Source organism: Paramacrobiotus metropolitanus, unplaced genomic scaffold (genome assembly GCF_019649055.1).
Source record: "Paramacrobiotus metropolitanus isolate TYO unplaced genomic scaffold, Prichtersi_v1.0 Parri_scaffold0000040, whole genome shotgun sequence".
NCBI classification, from domain to species: Eukaryota; Metazoa; Tardigrada; class Eutardigrada; order Parachela; family Macrobiotidae; genus Paramacrobiotus; species Paramacrobiotus metropolitanus.
In genome coordinates, this window is record NW_026570260.1 from 996,747 (window position 1) to 1,014,007 (window position 17,261).

The 17,261-nt window shown below is 46.2% G+C and overlaps 4 protein-coding genes across 5 annotated transcripts; 1 reads left to right on the top strand and 3 right to left on the bottom strand.

Moving 5' to 3' along the window:
• Window positions 1-8: 8 nt before the first annotated feature.
• On the bottom strand, window positions 9-1,640 carry LOC129590586 (kelch-like protein 3). Its single transcript, XM_055485887.1, has 4 exons — window positions 1,395-1,640; window positions 1,087-1,319; window positions 692-1,033; window positions 9-614 (listed from the first exon to the last, which is right to left on the bottom strand). The coding sequence occupies exons 1-4, from the start codon at window positions 1,573-1,575 to the stop codon at window positions 9-11; spliced, it is 1,362 nt and encodes a 453-aa protein (XP_055341862.1). The 5' UTR covers window positions 1,576-1,640.
• A 12-nt stretch (window positions 1,641-1,652) lies between these two features.
• Window positions 1,653-5,929, bottom strand: LOC129590517 (uncharacterized). Of its 2 annotated transcripts, XM_055485786.1 has the most exons (5): window positions 5,660-5,929; window positions 4,525-5,108; window positions 3,877-4,334; window positions 3,032-3,790; window positions 1,653-2,961 (listed from the first exon to the last, which is right to left on the bottom strand). In XM_055485786.1, the coding sequence occupies exons 2-5, from the start codon at window positions 5,004-5,006 to the stop codon at window positions 1,718-1,720; spliced, it is 2,943 nt and encodes a 980-aa protein (XP_055341761.1). In that variant the 5' UTR covers window positions 5,007-5,108; window positions 5,660-5,929; the 3' UTR covers window positions 1,653-1,717. The 2 variants fall into 2 exon arrangements, with proteins under 2 accessions (XP_055341761.1, XP_055341762.1); XM_055485787.1 differs by lacking the exon at window positions 5,660-5,929 and having other exon boundaries at window positions 3,877-4,299; window positions 4,512-4,708.
• Window positions 5,930-6,635: 706 nt separating this feature from the next.
• On the top strand, window positions 6,636-14,070 carry LOC129590587 (atrial natriuretic peptide receptor 2-like). Its single transcript, XM_055485889.1, has 16 exons — window positions 6,636-7,368; window positions 7,549-7,689; window positions 7,745-7,891; window positions 7,956-8,122; window positions 8,203-8,445; window positions 8,513-8,636; window positions 8,789-9,139; window positions 9,219-9,412; window positions 9,470-9,878; window positions 10,149-10,341; window positions 10,397-10,549; window positions 10,606-10,825; window positions 13,177-13,201; window positions 13,354-13,452; window positions 13,508-13,642; window positions 13,719-14,070. Exons 1-16 carry the CDS (start codon window positions 6,774-6,776, stop codon window positions 13,823-13,825), a joined length of 3,303 nt encoding a protein of 1,100 aa, XP_055341864.1. The 5' UTR covers window positions 6,636-6,773; the 3' UTR covers window positions 13,826-14,070.
• Window positions 14,021-17,235, bottom strand: LOC129590588 (radial spoke head 10 homolog B-like). The gene is given in 10 exon segments (XM_055485890.1): window positions 14,021-14,028; window positions 14,091-14,285; window positions 14,288-15,476; window positions 15,579-15,749; window positions 15,813-16,019; window positions 16,080-16,253; window positions 16,339-16,410; window positions 16,468-16,540; window positions 16,600-16,792; window positions 16,924-17,235. Coding segments are annotated over 10 exon segments (2,460 nt in total). The 5' UTR covers window positions 17,102-17,235.
• Between the last annotated feature and the right edge of the window lie 26 nt (window positions 17,236-17,261).

Here is a 17,261-nt window from a genome sequence, read left to right on the forward strand (position 1 = left end):
GGCATAAACTACCGTATTTTACCAACGTAGACGGCGACTAAGTAAGACATGGTGCTGAAGAGATCGCTCTCCGGGGGTATAGGAAGCAGCCGCAATTGCTGCTGCAGCGCATCCTCTTTCCCGCATCCGCCGTCCTTCTTATCTTCCTTTTTTTTCCCGCTGCCGCAATGGTCCTTTTCCTTTCCTGGTGGACACTTAAACTTCTTGGAGTCCTCGGCGGGTCTCTGGCAATTAGTTTGACATGCCATGGCCACTTTGGGCCCGCACTTGCCGCTGTTGGTAGAGGTCGCCCGATCTCCGCATTTGCCGGTGGGTACCTTGGGGATCTCCACGGGGTGGTTGCCCGCGTAGGCGCCGCGAGGAGGTTTAATGTTGAATTCGCGCCAGCTCTTGCCTTTCTGAATCATGACTTTGTAAAAGTTGGCATCGGCGATCAGCTCGTGGGCTTCCGGCCTGTTCATCAGACATGGATCTTCGCGTTCGCAGCAAACCATTTCCTCGGCCGTCATGTACACCCAACGCACACAGCTCAGTACGGTTCGCACATGATCGGTACGTTCCTCAAGACGGTAGTTAATCCACAACCGAGCGGCTTCGAACACTTCCAGTTCTGTCTACAACGGCACAGATGTTACAGCGATTGGTAAATGCGTTTAACGATAGTATAATGCGGTCGAACATTTTATCGTACCAAGATCGGAATGTCATCATGACACAAGAGATTCACGACCCATCGCACGTCCCAGTTAAGGAAGTGACAGCCGTTAGCGTGCTCCGAAAAGCAGCTGACAAATACTTTCCACGTGTACGCTTCCAAACATTCCATTCCTTTACACACGGCGTAGTCGATAATGTTCGTCTGATTTGGCGGCGCAAAAAGTTTATCGTGATACTCTTGAATGACAGCCGGCACATCGACCAAGTCCATCGCATGGGCGGCCGCCATAATGCCGAGGATGTTATGGATGTTGGCCTTCAGTTCGCCATAGTACAGGAAATGGAGCACTGCGGCAACGTCAGCACCATCAATCTCCTGCAAAGTACACAGGCTCTTAGACTATTAATGGGCGTGTCGAATGTACTTACACACAGGTTTAGAGATGGCGCGTCACGGAGGGGTTCTCCTTCTTTGACGGGAATATCGTAGTTGGTAAAGGCTAACAGGTACTCCTTGTGGATCTTGTACACATGGTCTTTGGAGGTCACGGTAACGTCGGTAAACATTTGTTCCTTGAGGTCACCGCTTAAGTAAATGGCGATCTTCTTAGCGTCTTGCTGCTGCTCTTCGTCGTTCATATCTTCTTCAATGGCCATAAGTTCTAACCATCGGGAAAAAAAGAGTAGGCTTTCAATGTTGATCCCCATTATTATGTCAATACTTTAGGGGACCATACCTTCGGCGTCCATTTGACTAGGAGCTCCACAGTTCTTCCCTTTGATTGCTCCACATCCGCCCTTCTTGATCACCGCCGGATCTCCGTGGGTCTTAATAAAGCTTACCATCTTCGGCGGCCTGCATGCCACATTCTGAGGCTTATTCATATCCTCTGCGAAAACACTAGGTCCCAGTTTCATCGGCTCTTCGTTTCCGTGTGTACGATGACTGGTATTCCAAGAAACAACGTCGCACGGATCACAGGGCGGCCTGGATGAATTACAGCAAAAACAACGCTCAGTCAGTTGATCAATGGTTATTGCGCTTGTTTGAGGAGGTTGCTTAGGAACGATTATCAAACGCCTTGATCGAGAAGGATTTAACGCTCTGACCCATTCCAGCCAAACCGGAAACAAAATGCCGAATGTCCTCTTCCGGTTCATGACGCTCCAGCAATTTTTCATTTTGCAGTTTATCAAGGACATGACGTAAAAGCTCATTGGTGTTCGGCACCACGCAAGGTTTTGCCGCCCAGCGTATAGAGAAGAAATCGTCTGGTAAACCGAATGCTGTTTTCAGAGTATTCGCTAATTCAACCACCAGCTTCACCAATGTGCAACGTTTATGTTTTAACCGTTCCAAGCGCGATCGGAATCCTTCTAAATTCCGCTGCTCAATTTGAAAGTCGTTTTGATTTTCTTGATGCTTTTTTTTCTCGTCAGTTATCTGGGCGCGCAGTTCTTGGTGATGGCGCCCCGCCGCCCTGTACAGCCGGCTGACGGCTGCGCCATTAACCGGCCGCAAGAAACGAAGCCGCTTTTTCTTATCCAAAATTTTCCATAAGGTTGGCTGGCGTTGGCAAATCACGTGACGCTTCTCCCAGCGAACGTTATCCCACTGCATTCGCTTGGCTTTTAAAAGCGGCAACAAGACCTTTTCGCGTCTCCGCTGCAGCCGATTACACCACATTCGCAGTTTGTTCTGTTCCTGTGCCAGTAAACCTCTTTCTTCCAGCACCCGCTTACATGCATCGGGAAGGAGCTTACGCATACGTCGGCGTTCCAAAAGCGCCAAGTTCAAGAAATCTTTATGCATTTGCCGTTGCAAAAGGTCACTGATGTACGCAGAGTTCTGCTCTTCCGCAGCCTCACGAAATGCGTATAGAAATTCATAGTACAACGGCCGCGTTTGCAGATGCGCGATCTGCACCTCCCAATTGGGTTCTTGCTGCAGAAACTGCAATATTTCCATGTAGTCGATCTCAATGTTGGAAATTTCTTTGTGCAGCAAATGGTCCAGTTGTGTGGTTTCGGCAATGATGGAGCGGCAGCGCTCCTCGTAGAACTTTGATTCGGCATGGATGGCCGACTGGATTTCGTCCATCTGGTCCTTGAGGTGGAACCATTCGTCGTTGTGGGAGCGCCAGTCGGAGAAGACAGCGAAGTATTCGCTGTGTTTTTTAGTATAGGAGTCAGTATACTGCTCATGAAGGTACTCGTTCCGGCGGGTTAAATACTCGATTAACTGGGTAGCTCGGTCGTTTTGAACTTCCAGTTCGCGAATCCGCTGCCGCATTCCTCTTAAATCTGTACCATGATTACGTTCTTTATAATATTTTGATAACTTTATAAAACTTATTTTGTTGAAAGTACTTGCTTGGCTTTGGCCGGCAAAAATTTTTTTCATCCAATATTTCTTGAGCGATCTTGATCCTCCTTCGTTTTTCGATATCGGGAATCCACTTTCGCAACTTTCTTTTCCGGCGTTGCCGCTTCTGTCGGCGGTGCCATTTTCGGTATTTTTCGGGGTCTTTGGGTGGTCCGCCTTTGCCGGTTGTTTTGCCTTTATCTTTCCCTTTGGATTTAGCCGCCGTCGGCTTGCCTTTGACCTTCCCTTTATCTTCCTTCTTTTCCTTAACTTTCGGCTTTTCTTTAATCGGTTTGTGGGGATCACGCTGCTTGGTGTAACGCTCCCGTTTATGTCCTGGCCGTTTAGGGTGGACATGTTGATGAGGCAAAATGCGCGACAAGAGTTTCATTGGTCGAGGACCATGGCGTTGTCGACTGGGAATGATCTTGCTTCCGGGTAAGACGATCTTCGAGGCGGGGATAAACCCAATTAAGTAGCGACAGTACGGGGTAACTGCCTTTGTGGCTCCCATTAACTGACGCTTCTCTATGGTTTTGGCAACTGTGTGATCTTGGAGTTGCCGACGCATAAAGTGGTCATAGAATGTTTTTGGTCGGTTGATAAATGTATTTTTCTTTATTTCTGCATTTTGGAGAACTTTCTTTAGCATTTTTTTCTGAAGTTGTCGGTTCCGTTCAGCTGGATCATTCTGGAGAAATTCCCGGACCTTTTCTTGAAGCTGTTTGCGGAGTATTTCGTGCACTTCAGCTTCGCGTTCAGCCTGCTCTGCAAAAATACAGTCCCAGAATAGTCGCAAAATTTCGAAAAACCAAAAAAAGACCGAGCCCGTGCAGTTTTAGGAAACAACGAACCAGAAGTAAGCGCTCCAGGTTTATTTTGCGTCGGGTACGCCAGAATGACTGGCTGATGGCTTTTCGCTGCGCTCTTGTCGATACTCTTTCGGTTTTGCTCTGCATCGTACTTCTCTTTCGCCATGATGATGAGTTTTGCCATGGCTTTGACCAAACGGTTGCGGTTCAGTCGGTCATAATTCTCAATTTCCCACTGTTTCTGGTACAGTTTGGTCAAGCGCCGCTTGGCTTCCAGTGATCCTAATGGTTTTTCGACATTGCAGTACGGAGACGGCTCAAAAACTGCCGGCAGCCGTTCGGACGCTAAATTGTGCTGTTCGAAGCCAGATATGGCTTGCTGATAAGGCGATATGTGGAAGCTCTGGGACTCAGAAAAGGGCGTGTGCCGGGGTGGGAACCCCGGTAGTACATGTGCTCGTATTCCTAAACAGACAGCGAACAACATAAAAGAAAGCATTCTGCGTTATTCTAACAGCAAATTAGTTATGTTTCTCTTCAAATAAATTTCTCATTCGAACGCGTTTTGTTGGAGTTGTTCCCCGCTTACCAGAATATTAACAGTGGTCGCAGACGTGACACTTAAGAATGAGGTTACACATGCGGTTAGGCCTGCGCGAATAGATTATTTGGCATACCTGTCTGATAAACTCCGACCGAAAGTTGGTCTTGTTCCATTTCCGGTATCTCCCTTCCCGCCATTTTCTGTACTTTTTCCGCGATTTTGGCGGAAATGTCTGGTTAGCAGTCGGCGGTTTGCCTTTAGATGTGGTCGCTTTCGGCGCTTCCTTTCCTTTGCCGTCCTTTCCCGCTTTTTCGCCGGCCTTTTTTTCGGCTTGCTTCTGCTTCTGCACGAAATCAGCGCGCCGCTGAAGCTTTCGCTGGCGTGCCTGGCGTTTGAAACCACGTTTCTCGTGCAGGTACCAGCGCTTGCTCTGCAAACGGCGGATGATCTTGCGCAGCCGCAGCTGGATATCGGGCGTCAGCTCGATGGGTTCGCGTTTGTGCGGAGCTTCCTTGCGAATAATGCGCCGCGTGCGTAAGACAGTGGCTTGCTGGAACAGTTCATCGGGAAAGTACTGTTCAGCAAAGGCCAAACGACCCCATTGCGTTTTCAAAGGTATCTTCTCCATGTAAAGTGCCTACTTATGGCGCAATAGCTTGGATAAGTGATAGGACACGAGAACCACGACTGCAGATTCCACTATACCGGTGGCGTTGGATTGATGGTTATGCTAAAATGAACGTGGGTTAAGCTACTTCCGAATCATACCTCGTTCGCAAGGAAACTGGTATTTGCCAGCACAAAACTTTTATCCCTGCTGCTCCTGTATATCTTTTCATAAAACCAGTTGGAAATTAGGAAGAATTAACTTCCAGTACAGGGAATAATTACACTAAAACCCAATAATCTAGAAACAACAACCTTTCGCAAGATTATATTTAACATTATGATTGTATTTGTTGCAGCGAGCTCTAAAACATGGAAATGGTGGGCTCCTAATGAAGTGTATCTGCAGTCTTTTGCATAAAGTAAGTTGTTTTTGATGCTTTCTTAAAGACAGTTACTTAATCATCGTTCACTTTAACAGTTTAATACCCAAGCCGAAGCGATGTTGCTAATCGGTTTACCAAGTTGTGAAGCGTGTTTTAACTTCTGACCACCTCCATGAATGCATGACTGCAGAATCTACATATTCGGTATTTACAAAAATCTGGCCATGGTTTCTCTAATTAACTTTTATCTCACTGTAAGGTTCAAAACGGGATGATGTAAACGCCTTACACTAAGCTTGCGCTCCGATGTTTTCTCGACGTGTATATTCGCAGTCGTAGCAGCATCGATCCTCTGACATCGCGTTCAAACTAACACAACTCTGGCAAATCCATATCGTTTTATAACTTTCCATATCGTTTTAATCACTTACTGTACGACACACTGCAAGCGTGATTAACAACGAACGCACTAAGGTAGAGATGCTGCTTGCAGTTTCCGTCAACGGTTGTTTGTTGCTGCTGCTAGCATTTCCTATTCAGCGCGCTGTTTAATTTTTTTTTGTTCTTTTTGTTGTTGCATAAGTGTACAGTTTAATTTTTGTTGTTGTTGTTGTTGTTGCATTAGTACATAATTATGATAAGTAACATGGTTTAATTTTTGATAATCGTTTTGAGTGAGTTCTAATATATTGTTGTTGTTGTTGTGATAAACATACAGCGTAGTCCTGAACAAGATCAAACATTAATCTTCAACAAATATCATTGCTAGCTCCTCCATTGTTCGAGTACGGAAGCGGCGTTACCTCGCTGAATCTCAGCGACAGCCGTTGACGAAATCTGTTTGAAAACTCCAAAACTTTAGAAAGCAGCCGCTTTACCAATATGTTGTTTGTTGTTGTTGTTGAAACCCAGCGTAGTCCTTAAAGACCATTGTTCCAACAAATATATAAATAGAATCGTCAAGGATGCTTATAAATGGAACAGTAAAAAAAATATAAAAAGTGAACCACAAGAACCACCACAAGATTAAACCACAAGAGCACAAAGATGGATTACCATGTATCTGAGAAGGTCGGGAGGCATTAAGTCTTGATTGATCCATTCGGAGTTGGGTCAGAAGTGCCTGAATTTTTCGTGTGACTGGTACTGGCTTTCTCCATATTCTAATATGTACATAAGTAATGTTTGCTTGCCTGGCAACAAGCTGGTTAACACCCGAATGGCTAACTGTACACAATAGCTAATACAGCTGAATACAGCTTGATAATTATTATTTTTACAAAATTTATCAGTCTTCTACTTTTTGATCAAATAATACTAATAATAAAGACAAAAGCTCAGGTGCAGCTTGAAGGTAAAGATGATCGGAACGGACTGTTCCGCAAAAGACCTTCAACAGGAGCATGCAACAACTGGCGCTTCTCTGTCTTCCGATTTTTTCCACGCTGTCAATCTTCTCCCATGGCGCCGCGGGACCATACCCCGACGTCCTCAATGTCAGCCTACTGATTGTGGCTTCTATGAACTCGCAGGAGATCTTCTCTCTGTACTACCTTCGTCCCATCATCGAGTTGGCCCGCGGTGACGCACTGACTCTCCACGGCGTCAACCTGACCGTAGCCTACTCCGGCGCCACGCCCACCGACACCTGCGACCTGGTGCAGGCGTCTGTTCTTATCGCCAACTTCTCGCGCACCCTGCGCCGTAACCAGCCCGACCTGGTCGTGGGACCGTTTTGTGATGCGGATATGCGAGTCATTGCGCAACTGGCCATGGGCAATAACGTTACCACGTTCACGGCTGGAACGCCGTACTGGGATATGTTCGGTCTGTCCAATGGTCTGAACCGCATCGCGTATTCGGCCAAAGATCTCTTTCAGCCGATCATTCGGTTTTGTCTAATGAACCAGTGGACTAATTTGTCGGTGATCTGGTACCAAATGGATCCCGTTAATACGCTCGATGGACGGAATTACACTTACGAGCTCCTTTTACGAGGTTCAAATTTCACATTACCTTTTCTCAAAATAAAGTTTATCAGTCTTTTTGTATTCTTTTACTTTTTGTATTCTTTTACCGCGATCCACGTTTCGGTAGGACTATTAAATCCGCTTTAAAGAAACATTTAAAAGTTCGTTTTAGTATCCTGCTTTTTATTCTTACTGTCTAACCTTCTAGCACTGGACACCGCTATTACAGCAAAAAGCCCGAATTCCTCGGTAGCCAAAATACGAATGGAAGAGATCGTGCACAACATGGCAGACCCGAAATCTACCAATGCTTCAGAAAATCTATACCGAGCATCTCTCAAATCGCGAAGTAACTAATCATGGCAAAACTATGCATGGAAGCTAACTTTGACCTGCTGCTGTAGTGATCATCTTCCTCCTTCCAACGAATCTTCTCCGCGGTTACCTCATTCAGTCCTCACAGCTGGGTTTTATGAGCGGCGAATATGTTTTCTTCGCGACCGATGAGTTCGTGGACAACATCATCTTCAACGTCAATCGAAGTAAAGGAAGTACGGAGTAAATGCGACCGCTGATATACGTACATGGCACTCCTAACTATCTGATTTTTTCTAGCTGACGGATTTGACGGTATCGTTCAGCAAGGGTACCAGCATCTCTTTGTGGCGTCGGTGCACAACTACCAGAACGACACCAGTCACCGCAAGTTTGTGCAAAAGATGATGCAGGCGACGGATGAGGCCGGCGTGACGAACTACACGTCTCGAGAAGCGATTTATATCCTTTTTCTATATGACCATTTCCCAACTCATATTTCTCGCTTCGAATTACGCGGTGACCTTAATTCTGTTTTGTACTCCACATGGCCAACCACTATGATGTCCTCATGATCATTGCCGGTGCGTACCGCGCTGCACACCAACTAGGCTACGTCTTCAACCGCACCAATGCATGGGATAGCGTATTCTCCCGGCAGTACCTCAATAAAACCCTGCTGCAAAAAGACTACGGTCTATCGTGTGATGCTCTGAGTATAAGCGCCGCTGGCGATAAGAAAGAGAAATACGACCTGTGGTATATGAATTCCACTACGGGACAGTTTGTGGTGAGGGCAACTTTTATCTATCTAAATAGCTTCCGGTGCAACACCTTCGGTCTTCGGTGTGTGGTAGATGGCAGCGATTTACGACAGTCTGAAGAGGAAATTTAATCTCACGCTGGATATCGGCTGGGAAAATGGTACTGTGCCGCCTAGCTATCCGTCATGTGGCTACACGGGCACCGAATGTGATCCAGGTCATTACTTAGAGCGAAAAGTCACTGCAAAATTATACGAGTATTAAAACTGAGTGCAGATTATATCGTTGTTAATTCCAACATAAAACGTTCTGGTAGTCTTTTGCCATTAGTTTTGACTGATTATGATCTGAAATTCAGTTCTTTTGCAGAAGGCAGCGATAACCGTCTGATGGACGCCATCCTCATCCAGATACCGGTTCTCTTTGTCTTTGTTGTGTCCGGGGTGTATATTACGCGCCGCTACCGCCGCCACATACGCAACAAGACTGACTGGATCGCCGACCCCGATGATCTGACCGTAATGAACCCCAACGATGAGCACAGCACGCGCCGCAGTCGGCTCAGCCGCGCAATCCATGCAGCCAAGGAGGAGCTGGAAGGCAAGCGACTGGAACAGGGCGGCAGTGGGGTTTTCGAGGCACAGAGCTTCGTCTCAGCAGTGTCGGCATCAGCCGGCCACACGCATTGGAACCGCCGTTCCAATGCAAATCCTGATACCGGTGAATTTTTACAAAGAGGGATTTAAGATCGATCTTCATTTTCACTAACTTCATCTGAGCAACGTCGTCTTAATGACAGGTGTTTGGAAAAAAACGATGGTGACAGTTCGATGGTGCAATAAAAAGTCAGTGACTCTCTCCCGAAGGGTCACTCGGGAAGTGCAGCAAGTTCGCTCGTTGAAGAATGACAATCTGGCTGTTTTCATTGGTGCATGCATGGCTAAAGACAGGGTTCTCATTATTTACGAATACTGCTCACGAGGAAGCCTTCAGGTAACCGTTACTGCAGCGTGTTGCGATTTATGAATGAAATGTTTGCTTGTGCGTCAGGAATTAATCGAACGGAAGGACGACAAATTCGAATGGGCTATGCGCATCGCTTTCCTGGAAGACATCCTCAATGCTCTGCTGTATCTACAGAAGACAGCGGTGGGCTGCCACAGCCGACTGACCTCGCAATGCTGTCACATTGAGCGCCGGTTTAGTATTCGCTTATCGGACTATGGTTTGCCCAGTTTCTTCGATCACAACACGCTGGAGTCATGGATAGCCAAAAGGAATCCCAAGTACAGTGAGGCGCAGCTGTGGCAAGCGCCGGAACAACTGCAAGCCGAGATCGATCAAAACGACCAGTTTAAGAAGGGTGTGGCGTTGGATGTGTATAGTTTCGGAATTATTCTGCAGGAAGTGCTGCTGCGGAGTGCCCCCTACTCAATGTATCCGGATCTGGATACCGACAGTGAGAAGCTTCTCTTACCTTAAGTGATGCTTTATTCTGATATAAACTATCGGCGAAACAGAATCGTTCACTAAACATCCATTAAATGTAAACGAAACCCGCCACCGTAATTTCAAAAGATGAATAACAGCAGTGACCATTGCTGGCAGCCTGCAAGCAATGGTGGCTGTCTAATTTGAAGGTAATCACCTGCAAGTTGCAGGTGATTAGTTCCACCTGTTCCAAAAAACTACTAAACTACTGAAAAAAGCAGCTTCTTTTTCTTCGTAGCGCTGACGCGTTATCTGCGAATCAAACGACCGGTAGACAATAAACTGGTTCGTCCGTTCTTCCCGCCCGATGAATCCGCCCACATTGACGCTGGCCTGATGCACTTAGCGGAAGCCTGCTGGTCTGAAAACCCGGATGCTCGTCCAAACCTCCACACCGCAAGGGAAACCGTTAAGGAAGCAGCAGCACGGATGTAGTATTTGGACGTAATTCAATGATATGTTGTTTTTTGACCGCATGTTTTGCAGGGGCATCGAAAACCGCGGCTCTATCATGGATATGTTGCTGGTACAGATGGATCAGCAGAACTCGCGTCTGCAGGCCGTCGTGGAGAACAAATGCAGTCATATCCTTAAAGAGACGCAAAAGTCTGATCGCATTATCGCGCTATGCTTTGAAAAGTAAGACGCCTCTTGTCTAAGGCTAAACAACAGTGCAACGTGTGACTGGTCGATAGTACACTGGCGGAGAAACTGAAGACCAGCCAGACGATCTCACCTGAGGCCTTCGAAATCGTCACCGTGCTCATGATGCAGATGAATCATTTTGAGCATATTGTCGTTGACAGTACACCGGCGCAGCTTATTGATATTCTCAACGAGTACAGTCGCTTCATCGACGACACCGTGCAGTATTTTGACTGCCGCAAGATGGATATGGATGTCGATCTGATCACGGTAACAGACACGTCCGCGTTGGACAATTGAATTATAACTAAAGTGGAGACTGGCTGATCTTCAGATCGCGTCGGCGGTACGTCAATCGCCGCACAAGCGGCATGTACTGTAAATTATTTTAAAATCCTTCAGATACCTTTCAATGTGTTCAGACTAGCCTTGCCGTTGTAAAACCGGAATTGCAGTATTTACAGCATAATAACTACGTAAGTATTTTATTAGGCCCATGTGTAGCAGCTGTGATTGGTCGGAAAATACCGCGCTACACGATTACTGGCGACACACTAGACATCTCCAAGCGAATGCTAACCACAGGATTTCGTAAGTCCCTTTTCTTCCCCTCTTCTTGACTTAACAATGTTTTGGCTGTTTAGCTCAACGAATTCAGATAAGCTGCTACACAAAGACGTTCTAGAAACCTTTGGCAGTTTCAAGACAGAAGAGCGTGGAGAGTATTCGTCAAAGGAAGGGAGCGCTGACAACGTACTGGCTTGCTGAAGACGGTACATGTCACCTTTGTTTAGCATTTAACAAGCACAAGCAGAATCATGTGAGAAATAAGCAAAATGACATAGGCAATAAAAGAACTGAAACTGCTACAAAACAAGTACAGAAGCAATCCTGCTGGCAGAAGACGACAAACTAATCGAAGCTTATCAAACAGTACACCCAGGAAAAGATTAACAAATCTCTGTCTTCTCATCGACCAAATGCTTGTATATTAAATCTTGAACGATTTGTTCCACCGGTTGTCTTTCACTGTGATTACCCGAATCTGTACGATTATTCTCGTGTCGGAATTCATAAGTTTTCTCAGCCACAAGCGGCTTGTCCGCTCTCGTTCCCAGTAGTTTTGCATGTCCATGCCCAATCAAGTAATCATTGGTCTGTTTAAGCACCACCATATTAGGGAACAAAATTTCTTCCAAAAATCCGGTTACACGTTTATACCAATCAGCAATCGGGTGCAGTTCTCCCAGGTCGATATCAGCTGGCACTGTCTCAACTTCCTCGTTAGATATCGGCGACAAAAGTTCCGCGTTGTCAGCGCCTTGTCGCAAGATTTTGAAAAACGCCACATCAAAATTCCGCCGAACAAAGCCATCGTCTTTCCCCAATTGCGGCCGCTTTTCCTTGGTAAGTAAAACACTGTCAACGGCTTCTGCGATCTTCCCATAAACACCGCTACGATCCCGCCCAACCAACAAACTAACCGCTTCTGGCTGTTTTTGAAGCGGCCCATTATAACTGATCGCCAAACTAACCAGCAGTTGCATAAACTCGATGAAGGTCAGAGGTATTTCAAGGGCGATACTTCCGGTATTCCCTCGCAGTTCTGGATATCTGACTGAAAAATCTTAAGACGTCTGTTGATGACAAACGGAAGTCCCAGGATATGCGCATGCTGCAAACCCTCAAGCACCAATCGCAATGTCAGTGCACTGGGCATCTCTTTATCCTGTCCACCGTAGAATTCATAAATATATTTGTACAAATGGAAAAGGTCTGCCACATATCGAAACAACACAGCGCTCTTCGCCGGGTCATCGAACAGCGTTCCCTGAACAGTCCGCTTTTTTCAGTAACCGACGTTCCATAAAATTCTTCAGTGGTTCCCCGGGGATTAACCATGCTCTTTTAACTGGATTTTCTGGCTTTGAATTGTGATTTAGCTCGATGTGTTCGTCGCTAACCGTATTCAGTAATTTCTTGGAAGCTTTCGATCGGAGATGCGTTAAGAACTTCTTTTCGCGCTCGACTATATATGCCAGTACCACGATCCGGTCAATGATTTCAGTCTCCGTAATTGGAACACACGGATGGGACAACACTCCGAATCGCTTAACTCGCGGAAAGCTCGTCTCGATTTCTTCGATCAGCGTGAACAGTCCTTGTTGGGCGGGACAATCTGTGTTGGTCTTCTCCACCCCGACATCGGACCAGCTGCCAGTACTGAATGACACGAAGAGTGTAATTTTCCTGGCAAGCCCACTTTGCTGTGAGTTTGCTGTAGACAGTCATGACGCGCTTGATTTGCGGCCAGTACTTTACGATGATTGTCCCGAGTCCTTTCATTTCGGCAGTGATAATTTCGGCGGCGAATCCGTTTTTTGTCAGGCACCTCAAGGTTCCTGGTAGAACCAATGCGCAGCGGTTATTGTTGTGGATAAAAGCAGGCAACTGCAGTTGCTGGACAGTTGGACCAGGAAGCGCCCAGGCATATTGCTCATTACTCACTTCTTTGAAAAGAAACCGTATCGGATTGTCGATGGCATCATTGGAGAAGCGACATCGAAGCGTTATACCGTTGGGCAGGGCGACCGTAAACTGAATAGACGTAACTCTTAATTAAACTGCAGATGGGAATACACAGCGGTACGTCAATCGCCGCACAAGCGGCATGTACTGTAAATTATTTTAAAATCCTTCAGATACCTGTACCTTTCAATGTGTTCAGACTAGCCTTGCCGTTGTAAAACCGGAATTTCAGTACTTACAGCATAATAACTACGTAAGTACTTTATTAGGCCCATGTGTAGCAGCTGTGATTGGTCGGAAAATACCGCGCTACACAATTACTGGCGACACACTAGACATCTCCAAGCGAATGCTAACCACAGGATTTCGTAAGTCCCTTTTTCTTCCCCCTCTTCTTGACTTAACAATGTTTTGGCTGTTTAGCTCAACGAATTCAGATAAGCTGCTACACAAAAGACGTTCTAGAAACCTTTGGCAGTTTCAAGACAGAAGAGCGTGGAGAGGTATTCGTCAAAGGAAAGGGAGCGCTGACAACGTACTGGCTTGCTGGCGAAGACGGTACATGTCACCTTTGTTTTAGCATTTAACAAGCACAAGCAGAATCATGTGAGAAATAAGCAAAATGACGCTATAGGCAATAAAGAACTGAAACTGCTACAAAACAAGTACGAAGCAATCCTGCTGGCAGAAGACGACAAACTAATCGAAGCTTATCAAACAGTACACCCAGGAAAAGATTAACAAATCTCTGTCTTCTCATCGACCAAATGCTTGTATATTAAATCTTGAACGATTTGTTCCACCGGTTGTCTTTCACTGTGATTACCCGAATCTGTACGATTATTCTCGTGTCGGAATTCATAAGTTTTCTCAGCCACAAGCGGCTTGTCCGCTCTCGTTCCCAGTAGTTTTGCATGTCCATGCCCAATCAAGTAATCATTGGTCTGTTTAAGCACCACCATATTAGGGAACAAAATTTCTTCCAAAAATCCGGTTACGTTTATACCAATCAGCAATCGGGTGCAGTTCTCCCAGGTCGATATCAGCTGGCACTGTCTCAACTTCTCGTTAGATATCGGCGACAAAAGTTCCGCGTTGTCAGCGCCTTGTCGCAAGATTTTGAAAAACGCCACATCAAAATTCCGCCGAACAAAGCCATCGTCTTTCCCCAATTGCGGCCGCTTTTCCTTGGTAAGTAAACACTGTCAACGGCTTCTGCGATCTTCCCATAAACACCGCTACGATCCCGCCCAACCAACAAACTAACCGCTTCTGGCTGTTTTTGAAGCGGCCCATTATAACTGATCGCCAAACTAACCAGCAGTTGCATAAACTCGATGAAGGTCAGAGGTATTTCAAGGGCGATACTTCCGGTATTCCCTCGCAGTTCTGGATATCCTGACTGAAAAATCTTAAGAACGTCTGTTGATGACAAACCGGGAAGTCCCAGGATATGCGCATGCTGCAAACCCTCAAGCACCAATCGCAATGTCAGTGCACTGGGCATCTCTTTATCCTGGCCACCGTAGAATTCATAAATATATTTGTACAAATGGAAAAGGTCTGCCACATATCGAAACAACACAGCGCTCTTCGCCGGGTCATCGAACAGCGTTCCCTTGAACAGTCCCGCTTTTTTCAGTAACCGACGTTCCATAAAATTCTTCAGTGGTTCCCCGGGGATTAACCATGCTCTTTTAACTGGATTTTCTGGCTTTGAATTGTGATTTAGCTCGATGTGTTCGTCGCTAACCGTATTCAGTAATTTCTTGGAAGCTTTCGATCGGAGATGCGTTAAGAACTTCTTTTCGCGCTCGACTATATATGCCAGTACCACGATCCGGTCAATGATTTCAGTCTCCGTAATTGGAACACACGGATGGGACAACACTCCGAATCGCTTAACTCGCGGAAAGCTCTTCTCAATTTCTTCGATCAGCGTGAACAGTCCTTGTTGGGCGGGACAATCTGTGTTGGTCTTCTCCACCCCGACATCCAGGACCAGCTGCCAGTACTGAATGACACGAAGAGTGTAATTTTCCTGGCAAGCCCACTCCGCTGTGAGTTTGCTGTAGACAGTCATTACGCGCTTGATTTGCGGCCAGTACTTTACGATGATTGTCCCGAGTCCTTTCATTTCGGCAGTGATAATATCGGCGGCGAATCCGTTTTTTGTCAGGCACCTCAAGGTTCCTGGTAGAACCAGTGCGCAGCGGTTATTGTTGTGGATAAAAGCAGGCAACTGCAGTTGCTGGACAGTTGGACCGGGAAGCGCCCAGGCATATTGCTCATTACTCACTTCTTTGAAAAGAAACCGTGGCATCGGATTGTCGATGGCATCATTGGAGAAGCGACATCGAAGCGTTATACCGTTGGGCAGGGCGACCGTAAACTGAATAGACGTAACTCACGTAAGCACGCAACGCAACGCGCTCCACTTACTTTTGTAATTTTTGGAACAGCAGTAACCCTAAGAACATCATAACGTTCTCACCTTGCCGTTTTTCTTGCCATGCTTCCAAGTCCCTTCATAGCGAGTGGCATCCTGCTCGTTCAAAGTGCCGTAACCATTAATGCAGCCACTTACAAAATAGCCATAATAATACCGCTGCGAAAACGATTCCGGCGGCTGTTTCGCAAGCCATACTATCACACCATAACCGTCCTATAATTTACCAAAAAATATTTTTAATGACAATTGTCAGCACCGTATTGAAATACGACGTACCGGTTTCCCGCAGCGAAACTCTCCTCGGTACAACATCATTTCTTTCCGCCACAGCTGCTCGCCGCGTCCGCTAGGAAGTCCCTGCGCCCATTGGCCGTTGTACGTGTTGCCACATGGCCATTGGCGAATACCGTCACCCCATGGTAAGTCTTGATGCCAGTAACCTCGGTACACGTTCGTACTATCTCCTGCGTAAACCATTTTGCCCTACAACCGTCGACCGTTAAACGACCCTTTTTGAATAGGCATCACAACCACAACGCTTACGAATCCGTGCATCTTGGAGGATAGCCATTCACCGGCGTAGAAATTTTTGCTGGGCCTATGCAGAAATCGTCCGTAGCCGTTACGCAGTCCATCTTGTAAAGCGCCTTCGTAAACGGATCCATCCGGCCACGTGTAGATACCCCGGGAGCCAATCTGCCCATCCACAATTTCACCCTAAAAAATTGTTTTGAGTTTGCAATTTTATTTAGGTATTAAAGCTGCAGGTTAAATTATTGCAATAAAGATAACGGATACTTACATCAAAAATTGCACCATCGGAGAGAAGCAACCGTCCGATTCCGTGCGGGAGTTTTCTGTTACTAAACTGACCCTAAGCAGTCAGGTACCGTTACAGCAAATGCTGAACGTCATTTTCTCGGTGACGCACTTGATAAGTCACACCTGAAGAATACCGAACCGACCCAAACTTATCCAACAAGGAATTCGTCAGTCCATGATAACTGCAAATCTTGTAATGATTGCACTATCACAATCACAACTGGTCAAGCAACATTCTCACCTTTCCACAGTGAAATCCACTATACGATTTGTTTCCTGAGCGGTAGAGCTGCTGTCTGACTCCTGCGAACTCCAGGAAATCACCCATTCCGGTACATTCAGATTTTTTACACCTGCTTCGATTTGGAGGTCTGCTTGCAACGTTGGAAGCGTTTTGTGTGAGCATGGCGGAATTGTTTTCCGGGTATCGTAATCTAGATCATGCAAGCACCGATTGAATTTTTTCTTGTCACGATATCGGTTAATTAGCTGTACGGAGTATGGGCTGTATGGAATTAGCTGTACGCTGTATTGGGTACATTGTACGTAAAACAAAGAAGTTCACCCTCGTCTGGATCTTCCGTTATCTGCTCTCGAATTTCCTCTTGGCTTGACCACTCAGCAGCACTGCTGCTCTTTTGTCTTTCCAGTTCTTCGTACAGTCGCACAGTATCCAATAAGTCCTGGAGGACATCGATCGTGTCATCTTCTTCTCCGCCTTCAGTAACTGGCATTGTTGTCATTGTAGGTTATACAGAATCAAAACCACCAGTTCCAGAAAAAAACAGCATTTCCAGCTTCCGTTGTAACTTGTACCTGTATAATACTTATTGTATTAACAAGTATAAGTACTGACGAAGTACAAGTACAGTACGTACTCGCGTTATTAAACGGTATCGGGCT

Excerpts from the sequence above, each read along its gene's own strand:
- LOC129590517 (XM_055485786.1), bottom strand. The coding sequence starts at position 5,006 with ATGGAGAAGATACCTTTGAAAACGCAATGGGGTCGTTTGGCCTTTGCT. Across the intron at positions 4,335-4,524 it reads AAGACCAACTTTCGGTCGGA|AATGCTTTCTTTTATGTTGT; the intron begins GTTTATCAGACA and ends AGAATAACGCAG. Across the intron at positions 3,791-3,876 it reads ACCTGGAGCGCTTACTTCTG|AGCAGGCTGAACGCGAAGCT; the intron begins GTTCGTTGTTTC and ends GTATTTTTGCAG.
- LOC129590587 (XM_055485889.1), top strand. The coding sequence starts at position 6,774 with ATGCAACAACTGGCGCTTCTCTGTCTTCCGATTTTTTCCACGCTGTCA. Across the intron at positions 8,446-8,512 it reads CCACTACGGGACAGTTTGTG|ATGGCAGCGATTTACGACAG; the intron begins GTGAGGGCAACT and ends GGTGTGTGGTAG. Across the intron at positions 10,826-13,176 it reads TGGATGTCGATCTGATCACG|AAACTGCAGATGGGAATACA; the intron begins GTAACAGACACG and ends TAACTCTTAATT.
- LOC129590586 (XM_055485887.1), bottom strand. The coding sequence starts at position 1,575 with ATGAAACTGGGACCTAGTGTTTTCGCAGAGGATATGAATAAGCCTCAG. Across the intron at positions 1,034-1,086 it reads CGCCATCTCTAAACCTGTGT|GAGATTGATGGTGCTGACGT; the intron begins GTAAGTACATTC and ends TGTACTTTGCAG. Across the intron at positions 615-691 it reads ATGATGACATTCCGATCTTG|ACAGAACTGGAAGTGTTCGA; the intron begins GTACGATAAAAT and ends GTGCCGTTGTAG.